The sequence below is a fragment of the Mirounga leonina genome, unplaced genomic scaffold (assembly GCF_011800145.1).
Source record: "Mirounga leonina isolate KUSES-001 unplaced genomic scaffold, KU_Mleo_1.0 Mir_171, whole genome shotgun sequence".
NCBI classification, from domain to species: domain Eukaryota; kingdom Metazoa; phylum Chordata; class Mammalia; order Carnivora; family Phocidae; genus Mirounga; species Mirounga leonina.
In genome coordinates this window covers 13387825-13404299 of record NW_023270436.1, presented here as the reverse complement: position 1 = coordinate 13404299, position 16475 = coordinate 13387825, and the positions used below count along the sequence as shown (strand labels likewise).

At 44.7% G+C, this 16475-nt stretch overlaps 1 protein-coding gene across 1 annotated transcript in view; it reads right to left on the bottom strand.

The window, feature by feature from the left end:
* The window catches only part of FBXW8 (F-box and WD repeat domain containing 8), a 120357-nt gene that overhangs the window by 8980 nt on the left and 94902 nt on the right, over positions 1-16475 (bottom strand). Inside the window, exon 8 of the mRNA XM_035017086.1 lies at positions 9139-9266. Coding sequence (XP_034872977.1) covers positions 9139-9266 — 128 coding nt within the window. The remainder of the gene's footprint in view (positions 1-9138; positions 9267-16475) is intronic.

The following is a 16475-nucleotide window of genomic DNA, read 5'->3' as shown; positions in this document are numbered from 1 at the left end:
GGGGGCACCCCGAGTTCTTCAGGGGTACGGGCCGTGCTGTTTCTTAAGCTGGGGGTGGATGCACAGGCATTCCATGACTAAACTGGACCCGACTTACATACGCTCCCAGATGTATGCTTTGTTTCAGATAAAACTGGACTGGAGAAATACGTAGTCCCAGAACACGGAGAAAGACGCGCTCGTTCTTCCTGGCCAGTGCAGGGAACCATCTAGACCCCGCAGTGCGCCCACGAGCTCTGTGACTGGGGCCGCGCGGCCCTCCCTCCCCCCCTCCCCAGGGAGCGGTTGGGGCCTACAGATGCGGGGAGAGCAGGGAACAGGCTCGGAAAACAAAAGTCTCCCCCTCAGCATTTAGAGCCGCTTGAGGCATGTGTGCGAAAGAGCAGTGGGAGAAGGTGTAAATGCTGTGAAGGGAGCACTGCCCGCAGCCCACAGCCGCACCACTCACTCAGGGCACCTTGTAAAGGACGGGCGCGGGGAGGACGAAGATTCTAGCCCAAGGGCTTTTCAGCGCATGTTTGGTTAATAAGGGTCTATTTTGCTGGGGTGATTTTCATAAAGAGCTCCTCTGTTGAATATTTATACTCCATAATTTACAGTTTGGCTGTTAGGGAGACAAAGGCAAACACAAATTTGGTCCAGAAGTTCAAAGTTTGCCATCTGTTTTCCTATTGTATTTAGACACCAGCATGGATAGCTCCAAACAAAATAAACAAATACACCAAAAGATACAGCACTTGCGTATTTTACATCACTAAGGAAAACAAGAACGGGCCAAAAGAGACTTGAACTTCTCCGCCCAGGAAAAAAGGAGCATTTATGACATCTCCTTAGAGAGGCATCACTCTGCTTTCTCGTCAACAGACGGAAATAGCACACCCTACGGTGTGCAAAGTCCACACGAGCCATTCAAATCCACATTAAGAAACCGGTGTCTGCCTCGAGCATCTGACAGCGTGCGCCACCAACCTGAACCGTGTCCCTTGGCCAGGCGTGCAACCTCAGCCCTCCAATCAGAGACTCGATGCTGGGAAACAGGTAGCACGACAAATGGGCACAAAAGCCTGCCAAGACGACGGATTCCAGGGCCAGAAAGAAGCCAATGGTAGATCTTGTGAATTCCTATCTAGCGAGTATTTCGTCAACTTTGCCCGTTGAAGAGAAAAATAATTGGTCCGAGAGGTGTAATTGTATTATGTTTAATATTCATGGTTGGGTTTGGAGGGCTGTTCCAACACTCCCTCTCTCCAGCCCCTCTCTAGTGAAAATCACACCCTAGGAGTCGGCTCTAGCCCGCCAATTAAAATAAAAGACACCAGAACCTTCCAAAGACTCCAGCAGAGGAGCATCCATCTGATGGGCAGGAAAACGTGCTGGAACTGAGAGGGAGGCACGCTCTGGTTGGTCCTGTGTAAGAGCTTTGAATAACTTATTAGAACCCTTGCAGATGGAGCAAACACAACATTTACGCCCCACTCACTCTCTCTCGCACACCACCGCTTCATGTTTGTCGGGGCCAGAAGTAAGCTCTGAGACTCTCTAGCTGGGGGTCATCACTCAGGGCTCGCCTCCCATTGGTTTGGATTAAATAGTCCTGAATGATAATAAGGCAAACTGTGTTTGATGGCAAAGATGAAGCCTATTCAGACTCTGGCTCAGCAGTTTCATTTAGAAGGACCTGAGCTAAAGCTATATTTCTATCCAGAAAATAGAGGGAACAAATAAGAAAACATTAACATGGAGCCCTTTTTTTTAAAGACCAAATTAATCAGAAAAGCTAGGTTTTTTTTGTTTTGTTTTTTTCAAGAAATCAATACATGATTCTGTTTTGTCCTGTTGAACCTGGGCTATTAGAGAATCTTAAATATAACCTTATATGCCAAAATCAATAGCTTTATCTCTGCAGCACTGACGATGGCCTCTGGTGAAGGATTCACTATCAACAGCAACTAGAAGAACATACAGTTTTAAGTAGAACGAGCCAGTTTAATTTTCCAACTCTAGGCTCTCCTCGGAGCTCTGCATTTTAAAGCTGTATCTCTGAGGTTTGGAGTTCCCTTGGACTGCTCACTCGACCTTCCTGGCTGTTTCCTCAGTGGGGCGGCCCTAGATGGCCTTGAAAAGCTCTGTGAACATCTTGCGATCCCCAGCAAGCCAGTCCGTGATGCCACCGGGTGGGCAATCATGGTGACGTGTGTACCTCGCCCCCGAAAATAAGGCACATGATCCCACATTGGAAACATGGAAGTATTTAGCTTATTTTAATATCCTTTTAGATTTTAAATTTTAATCAGATGACTATAAATAAAATAACTGCTCTATTTTACGGTCAGCTGATTTTCAACAATGGTGCTGACCAGTCCGACGGGGCGAAGGATGGCCTTCCGACAGAGAGTGCTGGACATCCACGCAGAAGAATGAGGGGCGCTCCGCCTCACAGCATATACAAACATCAGCTGTAACTGCACTGGGGCCTCAACGGGACAGCCAAAACTAGAATTCTGGGAAGAAGGCTTATATAAATCTTCGTGACCCCGGGCTAGGAAATGGCCTCTTCGGCGTGATAGCAACAGCACTAGGGACAGAACTAAACAGACGAACGGAACCTCATCAAAATTAAAGATTTCGTGCTGCCAAAGACGCCACCAAGGGAATGAAGGGACAGCCCACCGACGGGGAAAGTACTTGCCAATCGTATCTGATACAGGCTTGGCATCTGGAATCTATGAAGGACTCTTACAACTCAGTAGATAAAAAGACAAGTAACCGAGCTAAAAAAAACAGGCCAAGGATCTGACCGGACACTTATCCGACGAGGCCAAAAGCACATGAAAGGATGTTCAACACCATTAGCCACCAGGACGATGAAACTCAAAACCACGATAAGCTGCCGCTTCACACCCATTACGCTACAGTTAAAGACCAGAGCGAGGACTGGTGAGGATGTGGGCAATGAGGACCGTCGCCCACTGCCGGTGGGACTGTCACATGGTGCAGCCACTCTTGAAGAGAGTCTGGAAGTTCCTGAAAAGGTTCAACATTGAGTTACCATATAAGCCAGCAATCCCACTCCTCAGTTTATAGCCAAGAAAACTGAAAACCTGCGTCCACACGGAAATTCGTACTTGAATGATACAGCAGTATTTGTAGTAGTCAAAAAGTGGAAACAACCCAAGTGTTCATTAATTGATGAACGAATAAATGTGGCATATCCATACGATGGCATACTATTTGGCCACAGAAGGAATGAAGTAGTGATTCATGCTACAACGCCAGTTTAACTTGGAAACGTTAAGTGGAAGAAGCCAGTCACGAAAGGTCACATTTTATGGGATTCTGTTTATATGAAATGTCCAAAACAGATTCATAGAGACAGAAAATAGAACAGTGGTTGCCTGGAGCTGGAGGAGCCAGAGGGAAATGGGGAGTGGCTGCTAGTGGGTACGGGTTTCTTTGTAGGGTCATGGTGATGGCTGCACGACCTTGTGAATGTCGTACAGTTTAACCTTGTGGATTGTACAATTTAAATTGGCAAATTGTAGGCATGTGAATTTATCTCCGTAAAGCTGCTAAAAATTTAAAAACTCATCTTGAGATTCCAGGGCGAGAAAGGCCGTGGGAACTGCTGGTGCAGTGTCTCTCGCCTTGGCAGCCCTCTCCAATCCTGACATAGGCCCCCGCCCCCAACTCCCACTTAGATTCTCCCTGCAGAGCACTGACGAGCTGCTCTGTTCCAGAGCCCCGATTTCATGGCAGGGAATGAGCAGGACAGTGATGAGGAGACTGAGAACAGACAGAATGGAAAGGGGCCTCCATTAACACAGCCCCCGACTGCCAACTACTCATTATTTAAATCATTGAAGAGAAAGTGGGAGTTCTGGTTCTGGCCAAGAAGGAAGCCTGTTAACTGCCTGCCTCCTGCTGACCACAACCAAATCCTCTGGATGAAACACAAAGCAAATACCCGAGGACACTGAAGAGTCAACTCTGGGATGGTGGGCTGTGGAGGAAGTGGCCACATGGGGAATGGGTTTCCAGTTTTTTCCCTCTTCTCTCAGCCATGCCCCACGTATGAACTCCAAGAGTCGTGTGGTGGTGTAGGAGCTCATACTCCAAAAGAAACACCAGCTTTCTGAAGAACCAAGGAAAAGGGCCCTTCCAGTCCCAAGAACGTGTGTGTTGGGGAAGGGATGTCTTTGTGGGGATTTCCCCCGCTCTTTTCTCTTTTGCTTTGTTACCACAGAGCTGCATGGTGGTAGTGAAACAGGCAGGGAAAACTGAGAGAAACTCTCACTTCTGGTCAGAGGCCCAAGAGAAAGGAGCCCCTGAAGGCCGGAAAGTGTCGGGATGAAGAGAGGAAGAAACTGAAGGAGCGCCTATTGCTGTTTGTACCAGGCCCCCCAGAGCCATCAGGCTCGTCTCTGAGCTGTGTGCAGGACCGCTCCCGTGCAGTACAGCAAAGGCTGGGATTTCAGCTCACACTGCCGTCTCCAGACGACCGGAATAGACATTTTTTTCTGAAGACTCAGAGATGGCCAATAGACACAGGAAAAGATGCTCAACACCACTTATCATCAGGGAAATGCAAATCAAAACCACAATGAGCTATGACCTCATGCCAGTCAGAATGGCTAGTATCAAGAAGAAATAAGTGTTGGCGAGGATGTGGAGAAAAGGGGACCCTGGGCACTGTTAGTGGGCATGCAAACTGGTGCACAGTGGTGCCGCCACTGTGGAAAGCAGTATGGGGGATCCTCAAAAAATTAAAAATCCCACCGCTGGGTATTTACCCAAAGAAAACAAAAACACTAATTTGAAAAGATACATGCACTCCTGTGTTCACTGTGGCATTATTTACAAGAGCTGGAAGCAATTTAGGTGTCCATTGATAGATGGATGGACAAAGAAGATGTGGTATATATACACAATAGAATATTCTCAGCCATAAAAAGTGAAATCTTTCCACTTACAACACGGATGGACCTAGAAGGTATTATACTGAGAGAAATAAGTCAAAGAGAAAAAGACAAATACCATATGATTTCAGATGTGGAATCTAAAAAACAAAACAAGCAAACAAAAAAACAGAAACAGACTCATAAATATGGAGAACAAATTGGTGGTTGTTGGGGGTGGGGGGGGCGGGGGAGGATGAACAAAATTGTGAGAGAGATTAAGAGAGTACAATATTCCAGGTATAAAATAAATAAGTCCCAGAGATGAAAAGTACAGCATAGGGAATACAGTCAAGAATGTTGTATGGTAATAGATAGTAACTATACTTATCCTGGTGATAATGCATAAATGGCTAAAATTATTGGATCACTATGTTGTTTACCTGAACTAATATAACATTGTATGTCAGCTATACTTTAGTTAAAAAAATAAAAAACCATCTCAGACTAACCCCTGAGTAACATTATGTGTGGGACAGAGCCAGAGAAGCATTAACAAAACCTTTGAAAATTGAGCTGACACTGGAATCACCAGCCACAGAAGATAAAACTTGCAGTCTGAACCTAACCAGGGTCACTCCCCATTTACAACAATCTTTTTTTTTTTTTTAAAGGAGGCTCCACGCTGGGGCGTGGAGCCCAACATGGGGCTTGAACAGACGCTGAGATCAAGAGTCAGATGCTTAACCAACTGAGCCACCCAGACACCCCCTAAAACAAAAATCTTAACATTCTCCAGAGGATTATACAACAGGTTCCAAAGTGGACACAACATAATATTTCAAATGTCCAGGATACAATCCAAAATTACTTGACATACACCCCCCCACACCCCACAGAAACAAACCAACCAAAAAACCCCAGGAAAATGTGACCTACTCTTAAGGGAAAAAAACAAATAACCCAGATTTGGGGAATCATCAATAAAGGTAAAATGGTAAGAAAGAATGATGTTCTGAGCAGACAAACAGATCTATATGCAAATTTTGAACTCAAAAGATCTGAAATAATTCACTGGATGGGCTCAGTAGGGAGAATGGATATAACAGAGGAAAGAGTCATTGAACCTGAAGTTAAATTGAAGAGTTATTAAACAATCTGAAGGACAAAGTTTAGGGAAGAAAACGAACAGAGAGAGAGCATCAGTGGCCTATGAGATAATATCAGAAGGTCTGACATCACTGAGTCCCAAAAGGAGAGGAGAACGGGATTAGTGCAGAAAAAACATCTGAAGAAATAATAATTTGGTAGAAGACATAAATGCACAGATTAAACGCTCAGTGAACCCCAAACAGAGGTTAAACTAAACAACAAAGTGGCCTATTTCCTTCCATCTTTCTCTTGGTAACCTATTCAGGCTTCTCGTAAGTGTTTTCATTCCTAAGCCATTAATTCATTTTGCCTTCATTGAGCAAACGCATACTTCCATTTAATTGAAAATACCACTGATCATAAGAAGCACCATTATTTTGTGTAACATCTAAAAATACTGCCAATTAATTTTAAGATGTCCTTATAAAGGACACGCCCTGATTGCACAGCTGTGAAAATGTAAAAAGGGTATCTTCGACTAAATACAAAACTTGGTGTCGAGCACTCACTGAGCACTGGACACTGGTGAGGAGAACAGACACGAGCGCACTCCTGATGTTACTCCTCGCTCTTCTCGGTTTAGCAGGAAAGGACAAAATGTGCAAGGGAGAAGCACAAGCCAACAATAACTATTTCCACCCTAATCATTCCCTTTGTCTTTATCAGACTCTGTCTTTTCTGGAAAGGGTGAGATGCTAGGCGAGCTATTCTTTTCCTTTAAATTTTACCCTCACTGCCCACTGCCCCCCCCAAAAAAACTCCTTACAAAACTCCATGTTTGCTAATTTCCTTACATTTGCATGAAAAATTATTTTTGTCTTAACCTGGGACAGTTTTATGTATCTTTAGAGTCCACTTCATTCTCAAGTTACTGATAGAGCACTAAGAGACCACAGTAGAAATTAAGTATAAAAAAAAAGGGGGGGGGTTCCAGGTTTTTAAAATTGCATCTGCCATTAAGTGACAACCAAGTACATAGTTCTCTTCATAGTATTTGACCCCTTACTCCCACTTTCGAGATAAACCATAAGCTGTAAGAGCCTGTGAGTACATCTCTAATGAGATCCAACTCCTAGCCAGTAAGCCTCTGCTGAAAACACACGCACACCCCTTCCCTCTGCTAGATTTGAGAGTCTAGATTCCTTATGCTTTCTTTTTTCCAGATGTATAATTTTTTAACCCCTGTGTTTCAAATTCATTTTGCTTACACTACTATTCTGATCATAAGGAACGACAGCAAGCCCCTGACGTCCCAGCAGTGGTCAATCAGCCAGCACAGGTCTAGGACTGCCCTGATGAAACGCCACTCTGCATACCCCCCTTCTCGACTCCAAGCCACTAGTCTGTTCTTTACAACCACAGAGACAGAGGATTAAAAAACAAAACAAACCAAAACCACACCGTAACACTGGTTTCCTAACGAAACAGACTTCCCACGGGCAAATCTGCACTTGAACAGGACCAGAGAGCCATTTTACACAGGGCCTTTAGCTTCTCTTCTGGCAGCCCTGCTCCAGAGGACAAAGCTTTACGGAGTTTGAGGGTCTCCTAATGGCAAGATGCTGTTCAGCTGACAAGGGTCAGGACAGTCTGGCTTTAACTGTCCCCCTACAGCTGACTGGGCTACGTTATGCAGGCGGTAGAGGCCTCTTCTCTGGAACACTACGGTGGTTTCCTGGGAGCCTAGCTGTAGTTGAACACCCAAATGCTCATGCTGTAAACAAACTCTGAAGTGTAACCTACAACCCTAAACCCTTCCATTTGGATGCCCCTGAGAGCCCTCTGCATTTGCTCTCCTGGAAAGGATAGGAGCGGCTCGGTCCCTGGGGGGGATCCTACCAGATAAGCATGGAGGCTTTGTATGGCTCGGTCTGGAAACTACAACATGGGAGTAAACTGCAAACCAGTCAGGTTTCGTTTGCTGGGCCACATGTGGGGCCACTTACCAAGCCTAGTTTTTTGTTTTTTGTTTTTAAGAGAAACACTGGACATACACTGAGGAGTTTAATTCTCGAGCTCAGAAATTATCAGCCATTTTAGGAAGCCTCGAGAAACAATTTTCTGTCAGGAGAGCACACTCACATTATCTTTCTGCTCTAAGGTAAGGGGGTAGCAGCGGGGTGAAGGTCAGGAGTTGAAAATATTATTTGATACGATAATTATTTTTGCAAGCTGCTGCACTGGTGTGGCCGAGGTCTGAGACTTGGCACACGGGAGTGCCCGCCTCGCGATCTGATCCCCCCCACCGAGCAGCCCACCACCTGCAGCCCGCAGCCGGGCCGGGGGAGGGGGCGCTGGCAGACCCTTGCCTCCAGCCATGCTACCTCTCTTCGGGGCACTGGACCAGACACGGCAGCTAACCAGCCAAAAAAAAAAAAAGACAAGGAAAAGAAAAGACAAGGGGGAGAGGGAACGGGGAGGGAAAAAGACCTACAATTTGGACTCAGAGAGTCTTTTCAAACACTTTAATCCTTTCGTGCTGATGGTTCCTGGAGCGTCCGTGGCTGGCACTGGACCCTGCAGCAGGAAAATCCGACTCCCTAAGCCAAAGCGTTAAAGAGAAGACTGCTAATCAGCTAAATAGAAACTGGAATCTGTTCCCATCAAGTCCCTTTTTCCCCCCAGCACCAGAGGGACACCATAGTGTTCTGAAATACACTCTTGACATCATTTGGCAGGCAACCCTATTCTGTTGAACATGATTCAGCCCTTAGGTTATTGTTTTTAATATTAGAAAGTGAGTTTTTAAATGCCAAACAAATTTTGCAGCAGGGGGACAAAAGATATTCCAAGTGGTCTCACTGGACCTTCCACCAACTGTGTCCACCAAATGGCTTAAAAGACCACCTTCCCATGGTGTTTCAGAAATGAGGCAGAGATACAGCTCTGTCCAACTATTACCTAATGCAAGACTTTGTTCTCCAAGTTCACAGAGACGGTATTTAAGGATCAGGCTGAACTGAGGCAGGCAAGGCTGCGGAGTGAGAACGTAGCCGTGCAAGCAGCAGAGGGAACGAGCGAGCACAGCGGAGGGGCAAAGCCCCAGCACAAATGGCCAGGGCTAAAAACGTGGCTCTTCACTCACACCTACCTCCTGTCCATGTTGCCACTGACCATGAGGTTGGGAGGGCTGTCCCTGAGGTTGACGCAAGTGAAATCACCAAGCGCGTTGCCCAGCTTCGAGAGGCAGCGTTCTGCTTCCAGGCTGTACACCAGGATCTGGGAAGGAAGGAAGATACGTGGGTGTGCGGGAGCAGACAGCAGGCCTCCATCCAACACTTCTCGTTCCCGCCCCGTCACCCAGCTCCCTTTTTTTTTTTTTTTTAAAGATTTTATTTATTTGAGAGAGAGAGAATGAGAGAGAGCACATGAGAGGGGGGAGGGTCAGAGGGAGAAGCAGACTCCCCGCCGAGCAGGGAGCCCGATGCGGGACTCGATCCCGGGACTCCAGGATCATGACCTGAGCCGAAGGCAGTCCCTTAACCAACTGAGCCACCCAGGCGCCCTCACCCAGCTCCCCTTAATGGAGATGTGCTGTGAGTAATTTCCTGACCTTTTCCAGGATAGGGATATGGCTCCTAGAATGACAAAAGGAGATGCAAAAGAAAACAAAAGAACATCCAAAGAATTCCTCAGGCCAAGGTACAAAAATCATAGGACACAAAGGAAAATGCCAAATGGGGACATTAAGTAGCCCAATTTCCTAACCTAGAAAGAGCAGCATGGAAATTAAGGGTCACTGACTGTGTCGGATTTGGAAGGTACCTTCTGATTTTCTGATGTCCGCAGATGAGCCAGCCTGTGTGCTCTTATTTTTCCCCTCTCTGTATTGCTATCCCAGAAGGTAAAAATTTCCAGGATGGATAATCACTACATGACAGATGATTCTTTAAGACTAAACTACAAACCAAAACACAAAGTCTTATTCCCGAATGTTAAAAAAGTTTTTTAACTGATGTATAACTGACATTCCCAAACCTTTCTCTCTTTAGCCACTCTCCACATGCTAATTTTAGGAGGTCCTGTTCTATAATGTGTGAAAGCAAATAAAGTATCCTTGATCTCTAGACAATGTATTCATTATGATTGAACATTTCTGTTTTCTCTCCAGCAAAAAGAAAAAAAAGGATGATTCATAAGGAATCTTTCTAAAGATTATTTAAGTCTTCTACTAAAAAAAAAAAAACCCCATAGTAATTCAATTAATTAACATTAAATGCTTGCTTTGGGGGTGCCTGGGTGGCTCAGTCGTTTGAGTGTCTGCCTTCGGCTCTGGTCATGATCTCAGGGTCCTGGGATCGAGCCCCATGTCAGGCTCTCTGCTCAGCAGGGAGTCTGCTTCTCCCTCTCCCACTGCCTCTGTGATCTCTCACTTTCTCTCAAATAAGTAAAATCTTAAAAAAAAATGCTTGCTGTGGATTAGTCACTGTTGTAAATACTTAAGATACAGCCCCTGTCCCCAGAATTCACAGTTCAAAAGCCTCCTCATTCTCTCTCTCACACACACACACTTCTGAGCATGCTTCTATTCTGTTGATCATGTGGTTAAAATGACTGGACTCAAAAGTTTTAATGTTAATATTTTATAGAGATTCTCCTCCCTTTGCACACACATGAAAATCTTGTGCTATCTTTTTCTTCTCAACCTTACATTTATCAATTTATCAGGATACAGATTCTTATTTCAGTACTGAGAGGTTGATGGTCTCCACCTTGAAAACCATGATCTCCTTGTCAACACACATTTCTAACAAGTGAATCTTTGGAAATGCTTCACAGTTCAAACAAGACTATCATGTTAACTATTACCAGCAGCACCTGAAAGGAAAAGAGGTTATTTCAAATTTTATTTATTTATTTATTTTTAAAGATTTTATTTATTTGACCGAGAGAAAGACAGCCAGAGAGGGAACACAAGCAGGGGGAGTGTGAGAAGGAGAAGCAGGCTTCCTGCAGAGCAGGGAGCCTGATGCGGGGCTCGATCCCAGGACCCTGGGATCATGACCTGAGCCAAAGGCAGATGCTTAACGACTGAGCCACCCAGAGCCAAAGGCAGATGCTTAACGACTGAGCCACCCAGGCGCCCTGAGGCTATTTCAAATTTTAAATGCTTTCCTAATCCATTAAGACTACAGAGAACAAGCTAAGTTTTATTTTTGTTTTCAAGCAGTTGAAAATAAGTTTGAAAAAAACTCAAAGAATTCTAAATAGTTCTAATAATTCTGAAACATTTCAACAATTCTAAAATACCCAAAAAAAGTTATTCTTTCAAGTAAGAACATAGAAATAATCAAATCTTTGATCTATAGTGAATAACCTAAAAGCTGCATATGCAAATGTCTGTGGTAACTGTAAGAATGAAAATCTAGTGTTGAGTCCGTCTTTACTTTTTCTCATTCTTCTTTGACAAGTGGAGGGGGTCATCTCTGAGTGACACAGGGAAATCTGATCCCTCTCCAGAAAGACTGCAAATTCATCATAAAGGTATCAAAGTTTGTAGTCAAGAGTCAAGTATTTTCTGAAATGTTTAATAATTCAATGAATCCGAATATCCGAAGAGCACCTTTACCATTAGGGTTAGTTAAAGACCACAGAGATTAGAAAACACATTACCCATCTCAGAGGTGGGTCTTTCCATGTTAAAAGTCCCTTAATGACCTTTACCATTTCTCCCTCCCTCCCGCGCTCTCTCTCTTTTAATAAGGTTGAGCAAATGGGACTTCATTTTATCTGATTGCCACAGACAAGTGAGATTAATTATTCATGCTCACACTCCCCCCCCTCTTGTTAAGACCATGCATTAGACTAATTTTTCTCTTTATTGCCCTAGTTGGGTGAGTCTCAACCCATGGCCACTTGACTCCCTCTCAGAGGTGTATGGATATGCTGGAAAGAAGGCAAATACTATCCAGAGCTAAAATCTCAGAGAAAATGTTCTGCACTAATGTGACCGCCAAATCAATAGATATTGCTGGGGATTTTTCCCTTTAGGTACCAAGTGTATGCTACAAAAGAGCCTACATAAGTGATTACAGAGCAAAGTTTTATTTTAAGAATGATTTCAAGTGACAAGGTTAAGACCGGCATCTACTTTCCAGAGAGAACTACAGGAGATGCGTGTGCGGTCAGAGGACACTGGGTGGTGTGCCTTGCTCTGTGGCTTCCAGGTAGAGATCTATTGAGAGAGCACCTGATGGAAACAAGCATTGTTTAAAAAGAACTTCAGCAGAAAGTTCCTTTTTTTTTTTTCTTCTTAGAAACCTTAAAGTATTTCCATAAATCCTAGTCTTAGAATCCAAACTTTCAATTTTGGCAGCTGTTCAGATTTCTTTGAAATCTTTTTCTTAAACAACTTATTTTTTTCCTGATTTCAAGCGTAATAGATCTTGTAACAAATTCTAACAGAATGACATAATAAGAAGTGGTAACCTACTGTAGATCTCCGAAATAACCACCCTTTAGCAGTTCAGTGTATATACGGCTAGACGTAGGTCTGCCTTGTCTGTTTCTCTGTGTGTATAAAACTGTTTTTTTCCTCTGAAGGGGATTATATTGTTTTACAACTTGCTTTTCCTAAACAACATGAGAGTCCTTTTCCTCATTGGTCTTTATAGATAGATCTTGTTCTTTTTAATGGCTGCACAGAATTTCTCTATGGATATGTAATTTCATACTGATGGCTACTTGGGTTGTTTCTACTTTTTTAGACCAATAATGTAATTCGTTCAACAGCTAAGTCAACAAATATTTATTAATCATCATCTTTGCAGTAGGTACTGGGATGACAAGGGATGGCGGCTGACATGCAGAAGCCTCAGCCTGCTGCCAGCTGAAAGGGTCCACCTCTTCACCAGCTGCTGCACGGCCCCCAGCTGTCCTGGTCTCCATACATGGGACTTGCCTCTCTGAGGAGACCCACCTTACAGCCATGTCCCTGCATCTGGTGTTGTAATGGCAGGGGCGGCAGGGTTACAATCAGGAAGGAGGTAGCAGCCCCAGGGCCAACATCTGGGATGCCCTGGTGCAGGTAGGCCCTGTACCTTCCAGGTGTGACCCAGAATATGGAGTGTGCCCAGGACTGGCTTTCCAACCAAAGCAGGAAGGAAAGAGCTAAGAAACGGCTACTGTCCCTGCAGTGGGGTGAGGTCCTTCGCCCACCCAGTGAGAACTGAGTATCGCACTGCAAATGCTTCCTAAATCTGGGACTGCTATTACCTTCATAATGAAACAGGACCCAGTTGCATACAGAAATCACTATGAAGAGATTGTAGAGCCTTGCAGTCCCAGATTTTTGGTCATGTACTGATGAATGAAGAAAGGAGCCCCATTTCTGTTTTGATTTTAAACTTACCCAAACAGTAAGTCCTCCTCATACTCCTCTATCTGCCAAAGGCATCATACCAACAACCTGAGCAACTGGCTCACCTCCTCAGGACCCCAGCATTGCCTTTCCAAAGGAGTGAGGAGTGGTCAGAAGGCTTCCTTACAAGATGGTAGCATTTAAAAAAGCACAGTGGGGGACACCTGGGTAGCTCAGTCGGTTAAGCATCTGCCTTTGGCTCAGGTCATGATCTTAGGGTCCTGGGATTGAGTCCCGCATTGGGCTCCTGGCTCAACGGGGAGCCTGCTGCTCCCTCTGCCTGCCACTCCCTCTGCTTGTGCACGTGCTCTAATAAATAAAATCTTAAAAATAAATAAAATTAAAAAATTAAAAAGCACGCTTGTTTAAAGAACACTTGTCTGCCGCCATTTTAAAAATGGGAAGTGACAAAGAGAGCCAAAGGTTGGGAGATGCTGGGCTGAGAGAGTCAAAGATAAAAGGCATGGTGTGGGAGAGGATATCTGAAATCCTTGGAGATGACAAAATCTACCTACTTTCTTTCTTGATTCCCTCAGAAGCCACCCCCATCACTACCACACATACTTTGCTCTTCTGAGGGGGACAGTCATGGTAAGAAGCCAAATTCTAGAGAGTAAAACAAATAACCTTCATGTTCTCTCCTCTTCCATGCCAATGAAGCTTATTTCGTGCTCTCTCTGCGCCCTTGGCAGAGTTCAATTTGACAAGTTCCCCTCTTGTCAGTATTGAAGGTATTTACTGGCTACACACTTTAGGCGATGTTCCCAAGGGGCCATCTTGAACCGTGCATCAGCTTTTTTCCCAGACCTGTGTGCTCAAACACTGGAGACTCCTTTGGGCAGGCCACCTGAGGCTCTGTGACCAAGCACCACGCCACGTGCTGTAAAACACTGCTCAAACTTAGGCTCGAAGTTCCTTGGGGCCGAAATCCTATCGTTCATTCCCGCAGCACTGATCAAGGACCCAGCATGTGCTTGGAGATTAACTGATTGGTACGTGGTATCCGGCAAACCCAGAGCTCACCACAGTCTGGTTCATAATAAATACCCAGAGACACCTTTTTTTGCTTGACACATTCTCCCCCCATTTCGGGATGCCTAATTTTGCTACTGGCCTATACAAAGAATCACTTCATCCTACTCACAATAGGAGGTTCTACAGATCTCTCTCCAGAATATCCAGATTCTAGAACACCCTAACTGTATCCAGGCTAAGGTTTTACCCTGACAACACAGCAGACTAGAATATGTGGAAAACCCTCCTGTTTACAAACACTGAAAATGCTGGATAAGTTTCAGTCTATTAAACATTCTTCAGACATTCTGTTTAACTCCTAAGAAATCTGAGAAATTCTGAGGAGCCAAAAATGAAGAGGGCGCTAAAACCAGAAAAGGAAGCAGCACTCATGTCAGGGGCTGCTCTGAGGACGTCTGCCAACGTCAGGAGCCTAGAACTGGGGAAAGAGGAGGCGAAGTTTCCAGCCAGCACCAAATGGAACACCAGAACCGAGATGTCTGCTACAACTGGGGCCATTGTATGGATAGGTACACTCAGTAAAAAGCAAACTGGGGAAAAAGCCAATCCACTGGCAAAGAGAGCCTACCTGGAAACCTGTCTGCCTCAGGTTCAGCTCAGGATGGAAAATGTGGGCTCTGGGTCTGCCCTCACCCAGGCTCAGACTCTGAATTTATACTACCTGCAAGGCCAAAAATCCTCATGCCTAGTAATTAAAGTATTTTCAGGTTGGTAACTTGTCTCCTGGTACCTGGCAGAGTCTTCTCAGGAGGAAGACCCTCTCACAACCCCTTAGGAAACCTACAAATCAAGATCAGCCAAATATGAGCTCATAATAATAAAAAAAAAAAATCCCAAATACAGAAAGAAACAAATCATAAATGAGAGGTAGAAAACAGACAGAATAATCAGACTTCCAAGGATATCAGATATTTATTAAATAAAACAAAAAATGTATGCTGAAAATGTTTATAGAAATAAAAGAGGGTGAGGGATCAAAAGCAGCAAAGCAGCCTCGGGAAAAACAAAACCAATGGAATTTCTAGAAATTAAAAAGGCAATGGATAAGTTAAACCACTAATTAGAGTCCAAGAGAATTCTATGAACCGAAGACACCATTCAGAACACAACACGGAGAGGCAGAGGCGGAAAGTGTGAGTGAGCAATGAATAGCACAGAGGAGAACAAGCTGGTCCAATATACATCCACCCTGACTTCCAGACGGGAAGAACAGACAGGATGAGGGAGACGAAAATTCTGACAATGGCTCAGAATGTTCTACAACTGGAAGGAGAGCAGCACAGAAATCCCAAACGGGAAAAATAAAAGTACGTGCACACTCACAGACATCAGAGAGAAACCAGACACAAGTAAGGAAAAGATCTTCAAAGCAGACAAAAGCAGAGAAAGAGTCCTGAGAGCAAAGGCCATTAGACTGACAGCCAAGCGCTCAGTGGCCCCAATGGAGTCAAAACCAATAATCTCTTCAAAGGGCTGAGAGAAAAGAACTGTCAGCCTACAGTTAGAAAAGACCAGCAAAACTACCTCAGACTGAGGTGAAATAGGTTCTTGGGATAAAAACACAGAGAAGTCCTGTGCCTAAGAGACCCTCAACTAAAGGAAGATGGAAAATTAGTCCAGAAAAAAAAGCCTGAGATGCTGGAAGGAACAGTGAGCCAAGATTCAGGTAAATGTGCTTAAAAGTATGCAAATACTCTCTACGACAACAGTGCCGATTTGGGGTTACATAAGTAGAACAGACTGCGTCCAGTCCTTCCAAACAGACGAGTGCCATGGATCAGGGCAATGCACCACGACCACACAGATGCCAGGTGCCCAGGGGACCCTCCAGCACTGCGGTCTGCAGTGGACAGATATTTCCTGGAGACCTGTGCTGTGTTTGGCACAAAGGAGGGACTCAATATGTATCTGATGGAAGAATGAGTAAGTGCTACACATCTCTGCCTGTATCTGTCGATCACAGGCCCACGGCACACCGGCCCACAGTAGAGATCTGCTGCACGCGGACAAATGAACACGTTAAGTCCATTTGC